This window comes from Lycorma delicatula, chromosome 9 (genome assembly GCF_047948215.1).
Source record: "Lycorma delicatula isolate Av1 chromosome 9, ASM4794821v1, whole genome shotgun sequence".
NCBI classification, from domain to species: Eukaryota; Metazoa; Arthropoda; class Insecta; order Hemiptera; family Fulgoridae; genus Lycorma; species Lycorma delicatula.
The window spans coordinates 71,518,919-71,536,830 of NC_134463.1; the positions used below are offsets into that span (position 1 = coordinate 71,518,919).

A 17,912-nucleotide genomic window follows, 5' to 3' on the forward strand; every position below is an offset into this window, starting at 1 on the left:
GAAGCCCGTTTTGCTAACCACAAATGACCAGCCAAAAAAAAATATTTTAGCTACCCATATTACGGTATTTCTCAAGTACGGTTTTATTAGTCAGGATGTTAATTTTTTTGTTTCTAGTGACTTAGTTTTCGTAAAATAACGTTTTATAAAGAGGAGTCCATTGTTACAGTTTTGTCAAATATGCAGACGCACAGTTTCATGGATACGTATTGTGATAAGGGTTTTTTAACAAGTAAAGGTTTCTTAACAAGAAAAGCTTTACTATCTCAAAATATACTATAAATTTAGGACGTGATATCTTAATAGGTTTTTGGTTCGTCAGATGGTAACAAGAGGACTAGTATATTGTTAGGGCTCAGCATAGAGTTCTCTGTTGTATGCGTTGGAGTGTAATTGAGTGGAGAACAATAAACGGCGCTCCTCTGCCTTAGGCAAATTGCAAAGTGGAGAAAAGAATTTTGAGGTATGTGCTCGGTTGACATTATAGTCCGAAGAGATCGAGATGAGTATTGTCTATAGGCGATGTGGTCAATTCTACAGAAAAAATGTAATTTGAAGTATTTGCAAAGCGGTGGTACCAGCTGAACTGAATTTGTCCACTCGCCCCTTGTTTGAGATTTGATATTACTAGCCTTGATATATTTCCTCTTTAGGCAGAGGAGATTTACCTTTCATTAACTCAAGAGGCTTATTTTAAACTTGTTTGTTAAATTTAAGTTTTTTGACTATTTTTTTTTTCAGAGGGCTCAAGACGAACTGTGGATTTGTAGTTCTTAGAAAAGTTGAATCGTAGTAGCCGACTATATCTGTATTTGTGATAATTACGCATACGCATCATTAGTTTGAAGGGATAAGTAAAGCTTAGTTAGTATACTCCCTAAAACTTGGGTAAATAAACTAAATAAATACAACTGTCTGCCACCGGCTTAGTAAAGCTACTAATGTATCATTTCATGGGAAAAATTGAGTATTTTACCTTAAGGTTTTTTGCGTTACCCTTGTGATTTAGAATTTATGAAATCCTATGGAAAATCGTATGAGAATTTCTCATAAAAATTACCCTGTACGCCTGTTTGTATAAATTTAACATTCCATAACTTCTTTAAATTATTTAGGTTTTACGTACTGTTAAAATATTTTAATTTTTATCGAAGATTCGTCTCTGCATGGTGTTTTTTAAAATTTGTATTTCGACTCCCAGAAGATTTTTTTTTTAATTGAACCAAAATAATATGATCACGGATGGTACATTTGTTTCATACATTGAAGAACTTAATTTCCATAATTACTGATGTCGAAAAATAGTACTACAGTTTGATATACAGGGTTTGTATTCTTCTATGTTTACGCTAAGCAGTTCTCTAACATGTCGAAGTCGCCTTTCATCAACAACCCTTTTCCTATCCCGTTTACGGATTAATACGTACCGTAATACTTCAGTGAAAAGTTTGTTCAAAAAGTATGTTGTTTAGAGTAAAAATTTATTTCTTTTTGTCAAAACAGTTAATTACTACCATAAACTTGTATAAAACTCATTTCTTTTTATATATCTTTTGGAAATGCTTTTTACTAGTTTTATAAACGAAGTTACGGAACGGTTGTAGCTCCCAGTAAAACAGGCAAAATATTTTTTATAAGCGTATTCTATTAATTCATTCTATAATTTCTTCAAATAAATTGAGCTGTGAAGAATAAAGCTTTTTACAGTTCATTTAAATGTAATTTTATCACTTTTCGTTTTGTTGACAATGTTATGCTATAAGCAGTTATATGTACGATATTTTAATGGTGGTATATTTAAATAAGCATATTTTGAAAGAATACTCATATCTTACTTTAAAAAGCTGAGAAAGTAATTTTTATACCTTCCAACGATGTTTTTAAATGTCATTTAATGTTTAAAGGATCACTTTTACTGGACCTATTTCAGTAAAGTTTGCGCCAGGTCAGTCAAGACCAACAGTCTTTGAATTAATCTACCGGAACACAAATTTTCCTTAATTTTAGTGACAGATTTCGATTTTTGTGTATTACCACTAGTGTCTGAAAAGCTAGATGAAATCATAAATGAATGCTGTTGGAATTTTTTTTACAATCTAGGGGTTTGTTCAAGAATAACATTGTAATCAGTAATAAATCTTTCGGAATAAATTCTTATTTATAAATCGATATAAATTGCTAAAACTTTTTTTTAATCTAAATAAATTTGTTAGTCATTAAATTTGCTATTTAAACTTACCATTTTGATTTTAAACGAATTATAGTCTTTATTGCTAAGTGCATCAGAAGCTTAAAATTTTTCGTGCTTATAGTTCGATAAGATCGTATTTCTTCTGTAGTGACTGCATTGGCGTACATACTATTACGTCGTAGCATTTAGCGTATAGGCTATATTTATTACTACGTTAAAACATCTAGACAATAGTCTGTCCTATAGTCGCCAGCTTTCATAGTAGGCGTCTTTTGTTAATTTTCGAAATTTAACCGCCTTTAAATGCCAATTCTTGGCATTTGTCTCTGTATATTTAATAAACATGATCTAAACAATTGAATTAGTGAAGCATTTAACTTTTAATCCGTTTAAAACGGTTTCTACATTCATTCAATCAGAAATTATTTAATTACGAAGTTAAATATATTTTTATACGGATTTTATATATTTTATAATATTTTCGTCATATTAATGTGTACGCCACCGTGCATAGTTAGGTGTGTAGATGTCTGGTACCTTGTCGACTTCGCAGATTTTACAATGTTCTATTCTTAAAAGGCTGAATAGAATGAACGCTCTCAAGTTTGGAATTTAATCAGGGGTGGTAAACGTTGGTATAGAATCTCGGTAATCGCTTAGTTATGCGTGTATATAATTTTTTTAAAGAAATTACCGAAAGAAGGGAGATGAAAAATTGACGCAACCTTATTGGAAAATGAGTAAGATACAATAGTTGTCGAAAGTGGCCTTCAGTATGCGATTCATATTGAATACGACGTTGCATGTTCTTAAACGCATGTTGTAACGTTTGTTGAGAAACTGTGCAGCGACACGTCGTTCCTTCACATCTTCACAACTACCCCTTCGAAGAAGTCGTGTACAGCCGTAGCTCACACCTTATGAGCTACTGCTGAAACCACGAGTACTCTAGCCGGTCTGCAGGTATAGTATTTACAAATTGTTGCATCTGTATGTAGCGTTCACCATGCCATGAAAGAATGTTACGAAGATTTGCCTACATGAAATGGCAACACCCACTTTTTGTTCGTGCAGAGGAAACTCTTGCAGCTGATGTGGATTTTCCGTTCACCAAATGCGTGAATTCTGTGCGTCCTGTATCCATCAAGGTGGAACTATGCCGCGTGAGACCAAAACCGATAGAGTTCTTCCCCCCCCCCCCAATCTGGCGTTACAGATGACGTTTTCTAGTGTCTCCAGGTAACAGCAACACGAATTCTGTACAATTGCATCCTGGCTAGATAGGCGTCGCACAGACTTCTTGGGACTAACAGAGTATTCAGCTTACACGTCAATCAACTTTTCTGCTATTAGCACTTTCTATCACTTTTGGATACATCTGCCACATTCCCTGTCTCTTAGAACTTGCAGTACAGCCTCTTAGAGAACTAAAGGCATTATGGATTTGGGCATAACTGGCACATATTGGGAGACAACGAATATTCTCTGCTGCGTTGAGCAGCCTTTTTTCCTCTATAACAAAAGAAGGAAACTTTCTTCCATAATGTTGTCAGTTTTTGAACACTGTATTAGAATTGGATGTAAATTTTCTATCCGTCAATTTATACGAAATAAATGTTATTTACGTGTTTAAGTCTTAGCAGTTTCTATTTATGAAAGATTAATATCACTATTTGTCCCGTTAAACTAGGATTTATTTAATAAAATCTTGTAGTTTAATACCTTACACGTCACTTATTCATGTAAGATTTTCTAGAGATTACAGGAACCCAGCGGAAATTATACGACTGGTCTGTCAAAACTGGGAAAAATTAAATTGAATTTTTATACTGGTTTTTGTTTACTTATTTTCAAAATAAGTAAATACTAAGTTAAAATTTGGCGACGTCATCTTCAAAAGTTTGTGATTTTAATAAGACATAAAAGGTTTTTAGTCTTTAAAACCTGTACATCTTGAGAAAAGTAAGAAAGCAACGTAGAGAAGGTGACTGCTATCGACGTGGTGGACTACGTTTCTCTGGAATTCGGGAATATGAATTATTTTTTATCTTAAGTTTTTTAATACCAAAATTACAGGTACATATTACAAAGACAGTTGTCGCCAATAGTACATATGCAACTAGATCCTTTAATGATTGTTACTGATGCACGACTCCGAATAAGTTAAAATACGAAATTTGACGAGTGTTTAAACTTCACAAGAGTGCATTGAGTTATTTTTACGTATTTTTTTTTGTTACGGCCGAGAAAATAATGGCATTATTGATTTATATCAACGATAGATTACATTTTTTACGGAATATTTTAATTTTTTTAAAGCATTTCTATGGTAGTAGATTAGTCATAATTTCTGCCTGTAAAGCTACTAATCTGATTAAAATCAAAACGCTTTTGATTAGTCAGTGGTGGTTGAAGGCTTTTGATCGGTTGAACACCTATGATATGAAAATCTGTTTCATAATGACCCACCCATAGCTGTAGAAAAAATAAGATGACTTTTTTTTAACTTTCAAATTGTATAAGGAATTTTTCTTTAAACACAAAGTTAGGATATCGAGAAAACATATACAACTAAACTACCAAACTTTTGCACAATAATAAAAGAAGCATCATCGGGATATCTGTCGGTTTACTAGAATTGAGAACTAGAATTGAGTTGAATACTAGAATTGAGAACTAAAAGTCTGATTAAAAATCCATTTTTGGTATAGAGCTAAGAATATTATTTGTAATTTTTAATTTTTTTTTTATGAATTAATTTTTTCTTTTATTTTCTCATTTTTATAACTTATTATAACATATTTTTACAAAATATGTAATATAACTAGCTATTTAAAGTAGGTGGCTTCTCAATTTTTTCACTTTGAATATATTGAGATATATTTAAGATTTGAATATATTGAAAAAATTCCTGCAATAGTTTTGGGTTGCTTGTACACATGCAGCTTTGTTTTGTGGGTAACTTAGTTTGATTCCTTTCGACTGAGATTTCCCGGCGGGTTCTCATCGTGGCTTATGCCGACGATGGGCTCCTGTTGGTCGAAAAAGCTCGCGGAGAAAGGTTGAGCTCCAAGCCACCCAGCAAGCAGGATGCTTAAGTTGTGGGGGGGGGGGGGTCATCAACATAAGATGACGTTCAGCCCGGAGAAGACCACGATGATGATGCTTCTTAAAGGCCAGGTTCATATTTCGATGTCAGGCCTTGGTATTATATACGAGTAGTATGTTCAAGTTCAAACACCTTCATTACGGAGAATGCCTGTCTGGCCTTTTTTGGTATTCAAGTGGTAAGTCCTGATCGGGATCTTAATTTTAAGACTCGTATGCTGTATAAGGGCGTGTGCAAGGCAGTTATGCTATATGCGGCGCCTGTTTTGGCGGATAGGCTAAAATTTAAAAGCTGTCGGGATGTATTAAGAGCTCAGCGTCTTGTAATTAACGTTAACGGGAGGTTACCGTACTATTTCACGGGAGAGGCAATGTTGGTGATTGCACGCGTGAAACCGATAATTTAATTGCATCAGAAAAGTAGCAGCGTTATGTTGCTAAAAACGTCAGGTGAATTGAATTCAGAAAAAATTCGCGAGATAAAAGCATAGCAATGCTTTATGGCAGATAGGATGAGGCAGAGGGCGAGCGTTATACACATGATCTTTTCCAAGACGTTTTGGTTTGCGGGGCGCCTTTGGGTTCACCCTAACAAGTATATGACGCATTTCTTTCTGGTCATGGCGCCTTCCGAGACAGACTCCAGCGATTTGGCCTGTTTGATTCAGGTGTGTGTCCAGATAGTGGACAACTAGATGACGCGTACCATGTAATTTTCGAATGCGCAAAATACGAACTTAACACACGAATACAGACTTATCTCCGTGATAATTAAAAAAACCGGGCATAATGGGTAATCGTTTAAAATTTTATCGGTCTTTTTTGCCGAGGGAATTTAGGGTTCCGCCCCTGGTCTTTTCCTATGGTTTGGTTATGTTGTGTTTATAAGGTTTGATGTTTTTGAAGTATTTTATTTTTACGTTTATTTTTATTTCTTGTTTTTTGTTAAGTTATGGTTGCGTGTTGAAGTCTGAAGTCAACCTCTATGGGTAGGTAGTTGCGTTTTTAATTCTAGTTCCTTCATGTCACTCAGTCTTGTTTAAAGCTCGACATAGATGTTTTGCTTTAAAGTGTTCATTTCCTTGTAGTACATCGATGAGAATATCACGTGTGGTATTTGCATCGGTGGCATTCCTTACTGAGGCAAGAACAAGGCTGAAAGATGCTTCTTGCCGAGGTTATGAAGGTGACTTACGGTAAAGCCCATAACGACTAGGTAGGCAGGGGACAGCGTAGCAAACTGAAACGTCACAGGTTTTCCCCTACGGGATCAGGATACAGCTTTGTTCTATGACGTAGTTCAGTTAATAAATGATAATTTGTGAACCTTATGTGTTCACAAATCCAAAAAGGTGTTAGTTGTTAATCTGAAAGCGTGTAACAGTTAGAACGTATTTTTACATTTAAACCTGCAATTAAAATATATTTTATTACACCAGTAAGTGTTATCGATTAGTGAATATTATTTTAATTTTTTACGTTGCGGCGGAAATGAAAACTGCGTTCAAGTCCAGACTTAGCAGTTTTAAAATTGAAGCGTCGACACGCAATAATGCTTTCTTACAAAAAAATCAAACTATTCTCCTTCCCTTCACTTATTAGTTAGAACAGTGACGGCGATTACACAAGGGAAGTTTTTCCTGGAAAAACCCTCTTATACATTGTGAAAGAAAAAAAATAGTTAACCGTGAAGTTTTAGTTAATCTGTATAAACTTGTACTTCGTACAAGTAATCGCAAAAAATCTGTTTTCAGATTTCAACGGAAATATCCATTTTGACCATCCCTGAATCAATTTTGACTTGTTTCGGTTTGACGTCTGTACGTACATATGTGCGTATAATATATACGATATGTACGCATATGTGCGTACATATCTCGCATAACTCAAAAACGATTAGCCGTAGAATGTTGAAATTTTGGATTTAGTTGTGCACCACCTCCTCTTTTGATTATTTTCATTGGTTCCAGAGTTATTGACAAATAAAATTTTAATAAATGAAATATTTGGATCTTACAAGGGGAAGGCACATAAATTCAAATCGACTTTTTTTTCTTTTTAAATTATAATATAACCTCTGTTTGTAAAATTAAGTTTATAATAAATTCAATAATAAAAAAATATAGAAAATATTATTAGTGAAATAAAATTTAATAGGCAAACATGGAAGTTGTTAAGTGGTGTCCACTTCGGATTTTTTATTAACTTACATGAAAATATTAAATAGAAAAAATAACTACATAATTCACAATTCAGAAAGCTATATTAATTATTTCAGCTCATTCGTGAAGATGCACAATATATTCAGGGTATTTTTTAAATTTGTGTTTAAATTTTTTTTAAATTTAAAAAATGTTAATTTTAATTTTATTTTTATTTTAATTTTTTTTAAAATGTTTTAAATTCAACAGCAGGATTATAATGTTTTTTTCTGTAAAAGAAATTGTTTAATTATAATTTAAATAAATTAGTGGAAAGAATTTATAAATAATTGGTAAATTTTTTAAAATAAGGAAAGCAATAGCAGTCCCTTTATTTTCAAGCAAAAGTATATTGTGCTGAATTACATGATTTCTGGTGGATATTTTAGATTGATGTGGTGAATAATTTTGTAAGATATTGAACATTTGTATATAAACACATGGATAAGTAGTTAAAATTATTAATTTTTTTTTGTGATAATTGACATAAACATAATACATCTTAAGTGGTGATGAAAAGGTTAGTATTTTATTACTTAGAAAACAGGCAGTATAATTTTAATATTTTCAATTGACATATAAGACTTTAATTCAATTTACAATTACAGTATATTCACATAACATGTCGATTAATATTTAAAACCAATATGTTAAGATTAAAGCTATTATTAGATTACAGCTCAGGATTAGGAAAACACATCTAAATGTTGGAAAGCCGGTTTGCATAGCAAAAATGACCTGTGAAAGATAAGTCTGTGCCATAATTATCAGTTCAGACTTTTTTTTTTTTTTTTTTTAAATAGTCTGAATATGTAACAAGAGTAATTATTTGCTTTATTTACTTTTGTGTTTTACTGTATATCATGTGAAATATGTTTCAATATGACATGGAATAAATTATAAAACTTAATGGTAGGGAATAAACCGCTTAAAAGAAATTTTTAACACGCTTAAAAGAAAGAGTAGGGAAGATATTCTCAATTTGTAAATTGTTTTTCAGACATCCATTTAAAATCTACCAATTTTATTTTATTTTTTTACAAGTTACTTGGGTGCTTTATGGAAGTTTTTCCTAAAATATCAAATGGAAGCCTTTTTAAAATTTTTTATTTTGGTTGTCGCATCGTTGCTCAATCGCATTTAATAATGTTATGACACAAAACTGGATGTCATTTTGATAGATATTTTAAAAAATTTAATAAAATTAAAAATAACTTTTATGCTGCTTTTGTTCACAAGTTTGTTTTAACACATATTTTGTTCTAGGTCCTAATTAAACTCAAATTATACAGCGATAATGAGAAATCCTGTTAAATCTCTTGTCCCTTTTTTATTATTTTATAAAAATCAACTTTTCAGTGTTAAATACAGTGCATATTATTTCATTACTTCTGATTATCTTTTTTTTTTAGGGTATGAGGCAGCCGTTGTTCATGCCTGGTGGTGGCTCAGGTAATGATAGTGGATTCGATTCTCATGATGTTTCACTGTCTATGATGGGTATGCCATCACCAATACCACGTGGTGGATCATTTAACATCTCTTCACCATATAGTCCTCTGTCTCCGATGTACACACCAAGAGCTATTAGAGGTTCACCACCATACAGGTTGGCTTAAATTTATGTTTATATTGTCAAAACCTTTAGGTGAACTAGAATGGTCGTATTTTTCTTAAGAGGACTGTTAAATATTTTTTAAATAAATATTAATAAAGCTAATGTTGGTGGTTCATTGGTAGTTTAAAACAGTCATTTTACAGCAGAAAAATTGGTTGAGAACAATAACTTCTGATATGAGCAGTTGTGTTCATTATCATCTATGTATATGTAGTTTCTTTTAATAGAAACTAATATTTAATACCAATTTTATACAGGCATTTATTACTTAATATGTCAGTTCTAAACTTGCAAACTCTCATATATTCCTAGCTTCTTAATCAAACATTTAATCACTTGAGCTAACCAAGCGGTAATAAATTAATGAATAAAATAAAACTTAACTTAAATCCTAAAGCCAAGGTAATAACAGCAACAAAAGATTTATTACTAAAATAAATACATTTGTTTGAAAAGCACTGGAAGTATACAAATATTTCTAACATAGTAAAATTAATAATTCATCAATCCAGATCCTTCTACATATATTTTCTCTTTAACATAGCCAAGCAGATATGTGAAAACTGGTTTTTGCCTGTCCATTTATACATTATTACGTTTTCTTATGTTTTTCTTTCTTCATTTAACTACACTAATCTAAATTTTACTTCTACCTTTGAAATAGAAAATGTCTTCTTTCCTTCCATCATTACATAAAGAACAAATTACTACTGACTGCATCTTTTTGAGGGGCTTGATTGTGCTCTGTTTAACAATTATCATACTTAAAGTATGATAATTGTAATTACTTTTTAATAACTTTTATCCCTGATTACATTCAACATCATAATTGCAATCATTTTAATTTGGTATCTCCATTGATCCCTTCTCCCTAAACTTGACCTCATTATTATATTTTTCTGATGATTGCAGCCATATTTTAAACCATTCTTCTTGGTTACTAATAACTTTGTAAAAACTTTTAGTACATATCCAGTGGATTGTACTAAGTTGAGCAGGAATCCAGTACACTAAAGTGGATATCCAGTATATAGGCTACAAAAATTCAGTATTAGTATAGAGTGTAATTTGAAGTAATTTTAGGTAAACACAATAAGTTAGTAAATTCAATTTCTTCTTTAGTTCTATAGCCTAGCTCTTATTTGAACCCCAAGTAATAACTGGTCTTACATGCTGCTCTGAAGAGCTTGGTTTGGTTTGGTTTGTTTTTTATTAAACACTGTAATATGATAAAATATAAAAAATGCATGATGTCTTGCAGTAATATTTTATTACAGTTGTGTGAAAAACAAAAAGAATTAATGGTTGGTTAAAAACCATATATATATATATATTTCATTGATGATTTTAATGCATATAAAGTACCTGTAAAAAAGATTTAAAAAATGTTACATGCTTTTATTTAAATAATGAAAAAATTACAAGTGAATTCAAAAATTTCACTACTTAGAAATTATTTGGAAAAATTTTCCAATACATATTTAAAAAATTATAACTTTAATGTAAATCAAGAATATATTGCTGAATGAATTTTTATATTGCTGAATGATCTATAAATCTGTTTTCTGTTCACACTAGTGAATATACTTTAATGTGAACATTTATTACATCTCTCAGCTACGTTTAATTATAATAATGCATATTGAACAAATTTATTAACAAAATATATCATGAATAATAAAAGCATGGGGTGCCTTTAATTATGTTAAATTATATTTATTTCGTTGAAGTTTATAATGTAATAAATGAAGGTCCTATGATTTTATTATTCACTTATTTTTTAAAATAAAAACAGCAGTAAGTCACCAGCAACTTAAATCAGAATTTTCAGTTACTCGGCCTAGCTCTTTTCCCCTAGTTTTCAGAAAAAAACATGCTGTTTTCAGAAACAAAGATTGTCCAAATTTAACAAATTTGCCTAATATTAAAAATGTCAAAATGATTGTGATAGCTGGACTGCAGTGAAAAAGATGAGACCCTGATGATCAGATTGTCTTAATTTAAAAAAAATTAAGTAATTTTGTGTTACTTGATACACACATTACTTGCATTGATACACAAAATGGTATTACAACATTTTAAAAATCAGTACTCTAAACATTTGTTTCTTTTATTACTGATGTTCTATGTTAATCGCTAGTAGTTAAAAAGTAGTATTCAATAATTTTATTTTGTTTTTAGCGACTGCAGCAGCCCTGGTATGGATCAAGCAATGCTTCTTGGATGTGGTGGTGGAGGACCTTTAAACAGTTCAAACTCACGATCTAACTCACCTGCAGATTCAGATATTAGTAATGCCAGTCTTACGGATATGAAAGTAATTGACTAATTTCTGTTAATTTACTTTATGTATATTACACCAGATTGGATTTCCCATCTGACTATTGCAGATAATGTTAGGCTAATAAGGGTTTGGAAATTAATAGAGGAGGAATTAATTATTAATAAACATCTGATTAAAAAAGTTACATAGAGAGGAAAGTTAGACTGTCACTAATAACATTTTGGTAATTAATTGAACAGTGATGATAAATCTATAATTAAACTTACAGGTCTTACAGAGTCTTAACTCTGCAATACTCTGCAATCAGCTCCTTTTCATTCTAGTATCTGGTAGCACATATTAACGACAAAAGTCATCAAAAGTTAGAATCCCTTAAATTCAAATATATTGAAACTATGTTTTCTTTTTTATATATATTCTTTGTCAAATTTAGTTTTTAAATTTAATATTGTTAGTTGTGTTCTAAAATGTGAATGTGTGCATATGCAGTCTTTATAGTGTTTAGGGCAGTATCTGCAGTCTGTTTACTTCATTTGCATAGATGTACATTGACAAAAACACAAGGATATAAGCATATATATATATAAAATAAATAACAAAATCAAGATTTTCAAGTCTTGTAGAAAAAATATTTTACATACAGCACTTGAGTACAGAGTATCAAGATTCCAACATAACTTAAGATTATGAAATTTACAAATACCCTAAGTTTGTTAAAAACATAAAGAAATTCTAAACATATTCAATTTATTACTTAATTACATAAAAATGATTTATTTTACCACATTTTTAAAATTGACGTTAACAATAATGCTGCTACCAACATGCACCTAAAGGAGTGCTGATAATTACTTGTGTAAGCCCAATGGAAGAAAAGTGTGTCCATTAATATTAGAGCAAAATAAATTATTTATGGTAGTTAATTACATCAGAAAGAATCAGAAAGAGATTTTATACGTGTTAATCCTGTAACAATTGAATTGTGTAGCAAATTCAGAACAAAGATTTTTTCAAACTCTTTATAAATAAACAAGGAAGTATATTATTTACTAAAATTGGCCCCATTTATTTTTTCGGCATTGCTAAAATCTTAACAGCTGGCAAATTTTCACCTCATAAAATTTATTGTAAAGATTTGGATAAAAAAAATTAAAAAAGATTGGGATATTTAAATCTGGTTGGTTAAATGATTCTGATGTTGTAAAAGAGATAATTTATTTGTGATTTTCTAAATTCCAGAATTCACTGTCTGGCACTGGATTTTCTCAGCCACCAACTGAACAAGAATTGTTGAATTTACAGAATTTACATGCTTTGCATACAATTACAAGCGGTGGTGCTAATACAGCGTTAAAATATTTGCAGCAAGCATCATTGTTAAATTCGCTTATCAATTATCAGACTGCTATAGCGACTCCATCACCGCTCGATAACAAGTCGCCACCTGTATGGCCTTTTTCACCATTAAGTGATGGGAATGGTAACAATACGATGAATAACAATGGTAACAGTATTGGGAGTTGTAATAATAACAGCATTAATAATAACAATAATATAAACAACAATGCTATTACTACTTCCTTGGAAAAGGCTGCTCGTTTTCATCGTAGTGCTGCTGGTAAGTTTTAATTTTACTTAATGCTAATAACTTTTTATATATAAGTAACCAGATAATTTCTCATTTCTTTTTTCTTCAGTACTGAATGTAATTTTTCTATTTTAGAAGTAGAATTTTTTGTTTGGATTTCATCAACTTGTGTTTTTTGTTTTGTCTCTTTATGTAAAATCACATGAAATTACAAGTAATTGAATTATCAATAATTGAACATTGTGATTTTTATTTAATATCAAATATTATATTATACCAAATATTATTAAACCAAAACCACATTGTGGTCCAGCTGGGTGGAAAAAAATGTACCTACCTGCACATTTGCATTTTTGAGCCAATTTCTACCTCTTCTATCCACTACATTGTTATATACATAAACAATAGCCTTTTTCCTTAAGTGAAAATGGTACAATACTTATACCATTGAGGATAGTCTTCATTGTCCTTGGAGTCTGAAGTAAAGTAACATCTTTACAATGCCTTCTGATACAGGAACATACTTTGGTAGCTTCTAGTACAAACAACTCTTTCACAGCAGTCAAAATGGTGTTTTAGAGTTTCTAAAATCTTTACTATCTCATCTGATTTAATAAAAAAATGCTTGATATTTTTCAGCTTGTGATAACTTAAAATGGACACTTTTGTGTTGTAATGTATTGTAAATCAGTTTTCCTTGAAATAGAGCATAAAAGGGTTAACTGTGGCGTGGCTGTTGACCCAATGAAAAAGCTTAGTATGTCATCTTGAACAAGAAATGAAATGTTTTCTGCAAACACACCAAACATTCTTCTTCACCTAATTCTGATTTTTTTCTTCTTGAAAAACTGAGCTTGAGATTTTGACAGAAATTGTGAGTTTCCAATTTTTCCACTAATGATTAAAAAAAACTCACCTCTGGTCTTAATAACATCCCAACCTTGTAGGGGGAAGACACCTGCCTTATGATGTTACAGATTGCCACACAACCCCCTCTGTTCCAAGCCCTGAGGGGCTTTACCGGAGGTTGTGATTACAACTGATTACATCTCAGTCATCAGCCAGCCCTTGGTTGGGATGCACTGATGTGAATGCCTGTGTAGACATTTCCATCGGTAAAAGACATATCACATTTTGCCTTCACATAGGCCTCAAACAGACTTCACATCCAACCTAACATGATTCCCTCAAACTAACTGACTGAAAAAGCTGAAGCGCAAACCCCCACGCCTAATCGAGATTTGACAGCACAATCTGTGACTGAATGCCTCAGAAATTGAATGAGTTTAAAGTTAAATCAGTGCTACACTCATGCCAGAAATTCAGACCTGCACCCAAATAAGTCAACAAATTTAGGTCACCTAATAAGGGGAACGTAACCTCATTCTGAATAACAGTAATCATCTCTGCCCTATCAGCTGTTTTTACATTATTGTATCTCGCAACTCTTCGGAAAAGTTGAGCATGTCAAACATTGCCTGCTTACCTGGACATTTGGTGGACACATCATACAGCTGTAGTCATCCTTGTCACAAACAGATGTCTACTAAGTCCTTATAATCAACATTAAGTTTGGGATCATTAATTGATGTTCTGGTGGTAGGAGCAGACACAAACTGGTAAGTCTTGGATGCACTAGCCAAGATACAACATTTTGGACAGAGTTGGCAGAACTTTGACTTACAATTCATTTAAATTTATCAGAACAAGGGGCTTTTGCTTATGCACTTGACACAATCAACACGCATCCAAAACAATCCTTTTTACCAGGACACAGCTTTCTATTGTTTTCTTCATAAAATAACACAACTTACCTAACTCTATAGAATGCCTTACTCATTAACTAATTCTCTAGTAAGTCTGACCAAATGCCTCGGACACTTTGAACTCTGATATTATTTTAGATCTGGTCCAGGATTGGGGAATTAAACTGATAATTTTAACCTTATCTTCTTTAGAAGCAAGAACAAATTTTTCTTTTATTTGTAAAATAAGATTATCATTCATGTGAAGAGCTGCTTTTTCAAACTTGAGTCAAAACACAATTCAAGATTTGTTCAATTTTTCAGATGCCTAGTTTTTAAATTTTAATGCTGATTGCCTTTCATCTGTGCTTATTTTTTTTTAATTTTGAGAGCTGATAATCACCTCTCAATTTGAACCTCATCAGTTATTTGAAGCAAAAATTAGAATTTTTTTAAAACAATTTGTTTTCAGAAATCCATAAAAAATTAGGGGTAAGTATATCACCATATAATATTTATGGTAAACTATACTAACATAAACTTGCATATAAAAAAATAAAACTGTGTATGCCATCCCTGCCTCTTGAAAAAAATTTCCAAAGTGAAATTTCACAGTTTTTCATGTTAACTTTATTGGTAATTTTCTCATAGAAAAAAACCACTAGACCAACAATTTTTTACCTTAAGAAAATATGAATAAATTGCTTTTTGTTTCATCCTTTCAGAACCAGTAGTCTTGATTTTTTTTTTTTTTTTTTTATTAAAAAATCTCAAATAGGTGTGCACACTGTAACAAAAATGGCTGCGAAAGGTAAACTGGTTAAATAAGAAATTTAAAAAAAGTAGTTTAAAGGTCCTGAGACAAGTCAAGCAAAACCACCCTTGGGGGTCACTTCAAATAGATTGATCCAAATCAAAGTTAGATTTCATGCCTGCATGTCAGATTTTAGCTTCCAATTTCACATAGAAACCAATCCAGAAAATGAGAAATAATGGTAGTAGTTATTTCTGCTTTATATTTTATTTTACATGGGCAATATGACTGAGGTTACTGAAGTTCAGTAATGTTATTAGGAAGTTTTTCTTTGTAAAAATGCAAATAAATGTTTTTATTTATATATTATTCAGTTGTACAAAATGAGTAAAAATTCCTTATTATAATTTGTATTGTTTTTTACTCAACGAAGATTTAATTTAAATGAAATGGAAAAATATATAAACAGAGAATGTATGTAACTGATATTTCAACTGAATATATTAAACTGGTTATTTTAAGCATATCGCTGTCATTTTGATATTACAAAATAGTGTGTAATAGTTTCAAAAAGACTGTATGACTAACAAACCTATAAAATTATAAAAGGGAGGATTATATTATGCATTGAATTTGATATATGGCTGCATGTGAGTGGAACTAGAAATTTCAGATGTTGGCAAATAGAGCTAGCATTATAATTTATGTAAGTTATAATAACTTATATTATTATAAATATTATATAAGTTTATTTTGTAAAGTGTACAATAGTAATTAATCATTCATTTAATGCCTGGGAAAATTATTGAAATAAACTGTATGGAAATTTGAATGCCACCTCAATTATCATTAAAATTTGGCTTAATAAAGTTTTACTATGAGATGTGTAGTTCAGACTTTTTCTATAAATTTTTGAATATCTCATAATAATTACATGAATAGTTAATGAATTATATGGGATAATCATAAATGTTTTAATTAAGAGATCTGTTAAAAAAATAACCAACTTTTTAAATAAAAGTATTTACAGCATTGTACAACTAATTCTCCTTCTCTTTGAGAAGCAACTATGGAACTTTTCAAAATAGTTTTCTTGGGTTCTGTGAAATTTCTTAATTGTTTCAAATCTCTCTTCTAACAAAAATTTTAATTGTAGATGTAAGAGTCTAGGTGTTGGGTGGGGTGGTGAATGATACTGAATAAATGTTTTCCTTATCAGTATTTTATGAGGATCACTACATAAACTGCCTTTCTACTCTTGTTTCAAGGATTTTGGAATTAACTTAGGAGTGACACAATGCATTTACTAATTTTTTGGGTGTAAGATTTTGTGACATGACCCTCCCAAAAATCATTGCCACCTCACAAGCTGCTAAATGTTGATTTGACATCACCAAATCGTTCAGCTAGCCAATGTAGGACATGTAGCCAATCATTGTTTATGGTAGATTCTTTCTTATATAGCAATATATGCAACTCATTATAATCTTGAAAGGGATCAGACATCTCCTTCAATGAGTGCAATGCAAAAACTAATAATTCTCTCTAAAAGCACTAAAGAAGTTTGGTTATTTTTTTTAATAAACCTTGTAAAAATAATTATTACATATAGTACTTATTCTGTTTACTCATTACTAAGTACATAATAGTTACTCATTCTGAATATTCAAGCAGGCTGTACTGCTAGTCTATGTTAGTATACGAAGTGAGTTTTGGTCTCCTACTCTTGTAAAAATTTTGTTACCCAGTATATTAATGATTATATTAAAATACTGAATAATTGATTACATTTTTTTCTACAGCTTCAATGCATGACGCAAACTGCACATGGAGTGGCCTTTTACCGCCTCGTACTCATAAAAATCCAACATACTCTTGCAAGGTAATTTAAATTATTTTATTTAAACAACAGGCTAATGGGTAATAATGGAAATAGTAATAAAACAATAAATGTAGCCATTATATTATATTTATTAAGCTTCAACTAACCTATTAATAACACACATTTGACTGCTGGATAAAAAAAAAAAATTAATTACTGAAGAAAATTTTGGTTTTTTTTTCAGAATTCAACAGCCAACTTTTTTCAATTTCTTCTTCAAAATCAGTGGATATTTGGAGGTATTTGCAAGAGTAATTATAAATATAATCTAAAACCAAACATAACCTAGGTTCGCTTCACTCCCTAACCTACTTTTTTATTTGTACTTGTAGATTTTATTTGAAAATTGGTCTTTCAAATGTATCTGAGAGGGGTCCAATATAAGCATTATGCTTGTAATTATAAATATAATTTAACCAAACGTAACCTAAGCTTGCTTTGCTTGCTAACCTTGACTAGTGAACGAAGTGAGCATAGGTTTTGGTTAAAATTATATATAATTTCTGTGCAAATACTCACTGATTTGAAAGAAAAAAAATTA

The 17,912-nt window shown here is 31.0% G+C and overlaps 1 protein-coding gene across 1 annotated transcript in view; it reads left to right on the forward strand.

Annotated features, from left to right (window-relative positions):
• orb (polyadenylation element binding protein orb) overlaps nt 1-17,912 on the forward strand; it is a 122,831-nt gene that overhangs the window by 89,889 nt on the left and 15,030 nt on the right. The window contains exons 4-7 of the mRNA XM_075375013.1: nt 8,913-9,109; nt 11,300-11,435; nt 12,642-13,020; nt 17,292-17,371. Of these exons, the coding sequence (XP_075231128.1) occupies nt 8,913-9,109; nt 11,300-11,435; nt 12,642-13,020; nt 17,292-17,371 (792 nt within the window). The remainder of the gene's footprint in view (nt 1-8,912; nt 9,110-11,299; nt 11,436-12,641; nt 13,021-17,291; nt 17,372-17,912) is intronic.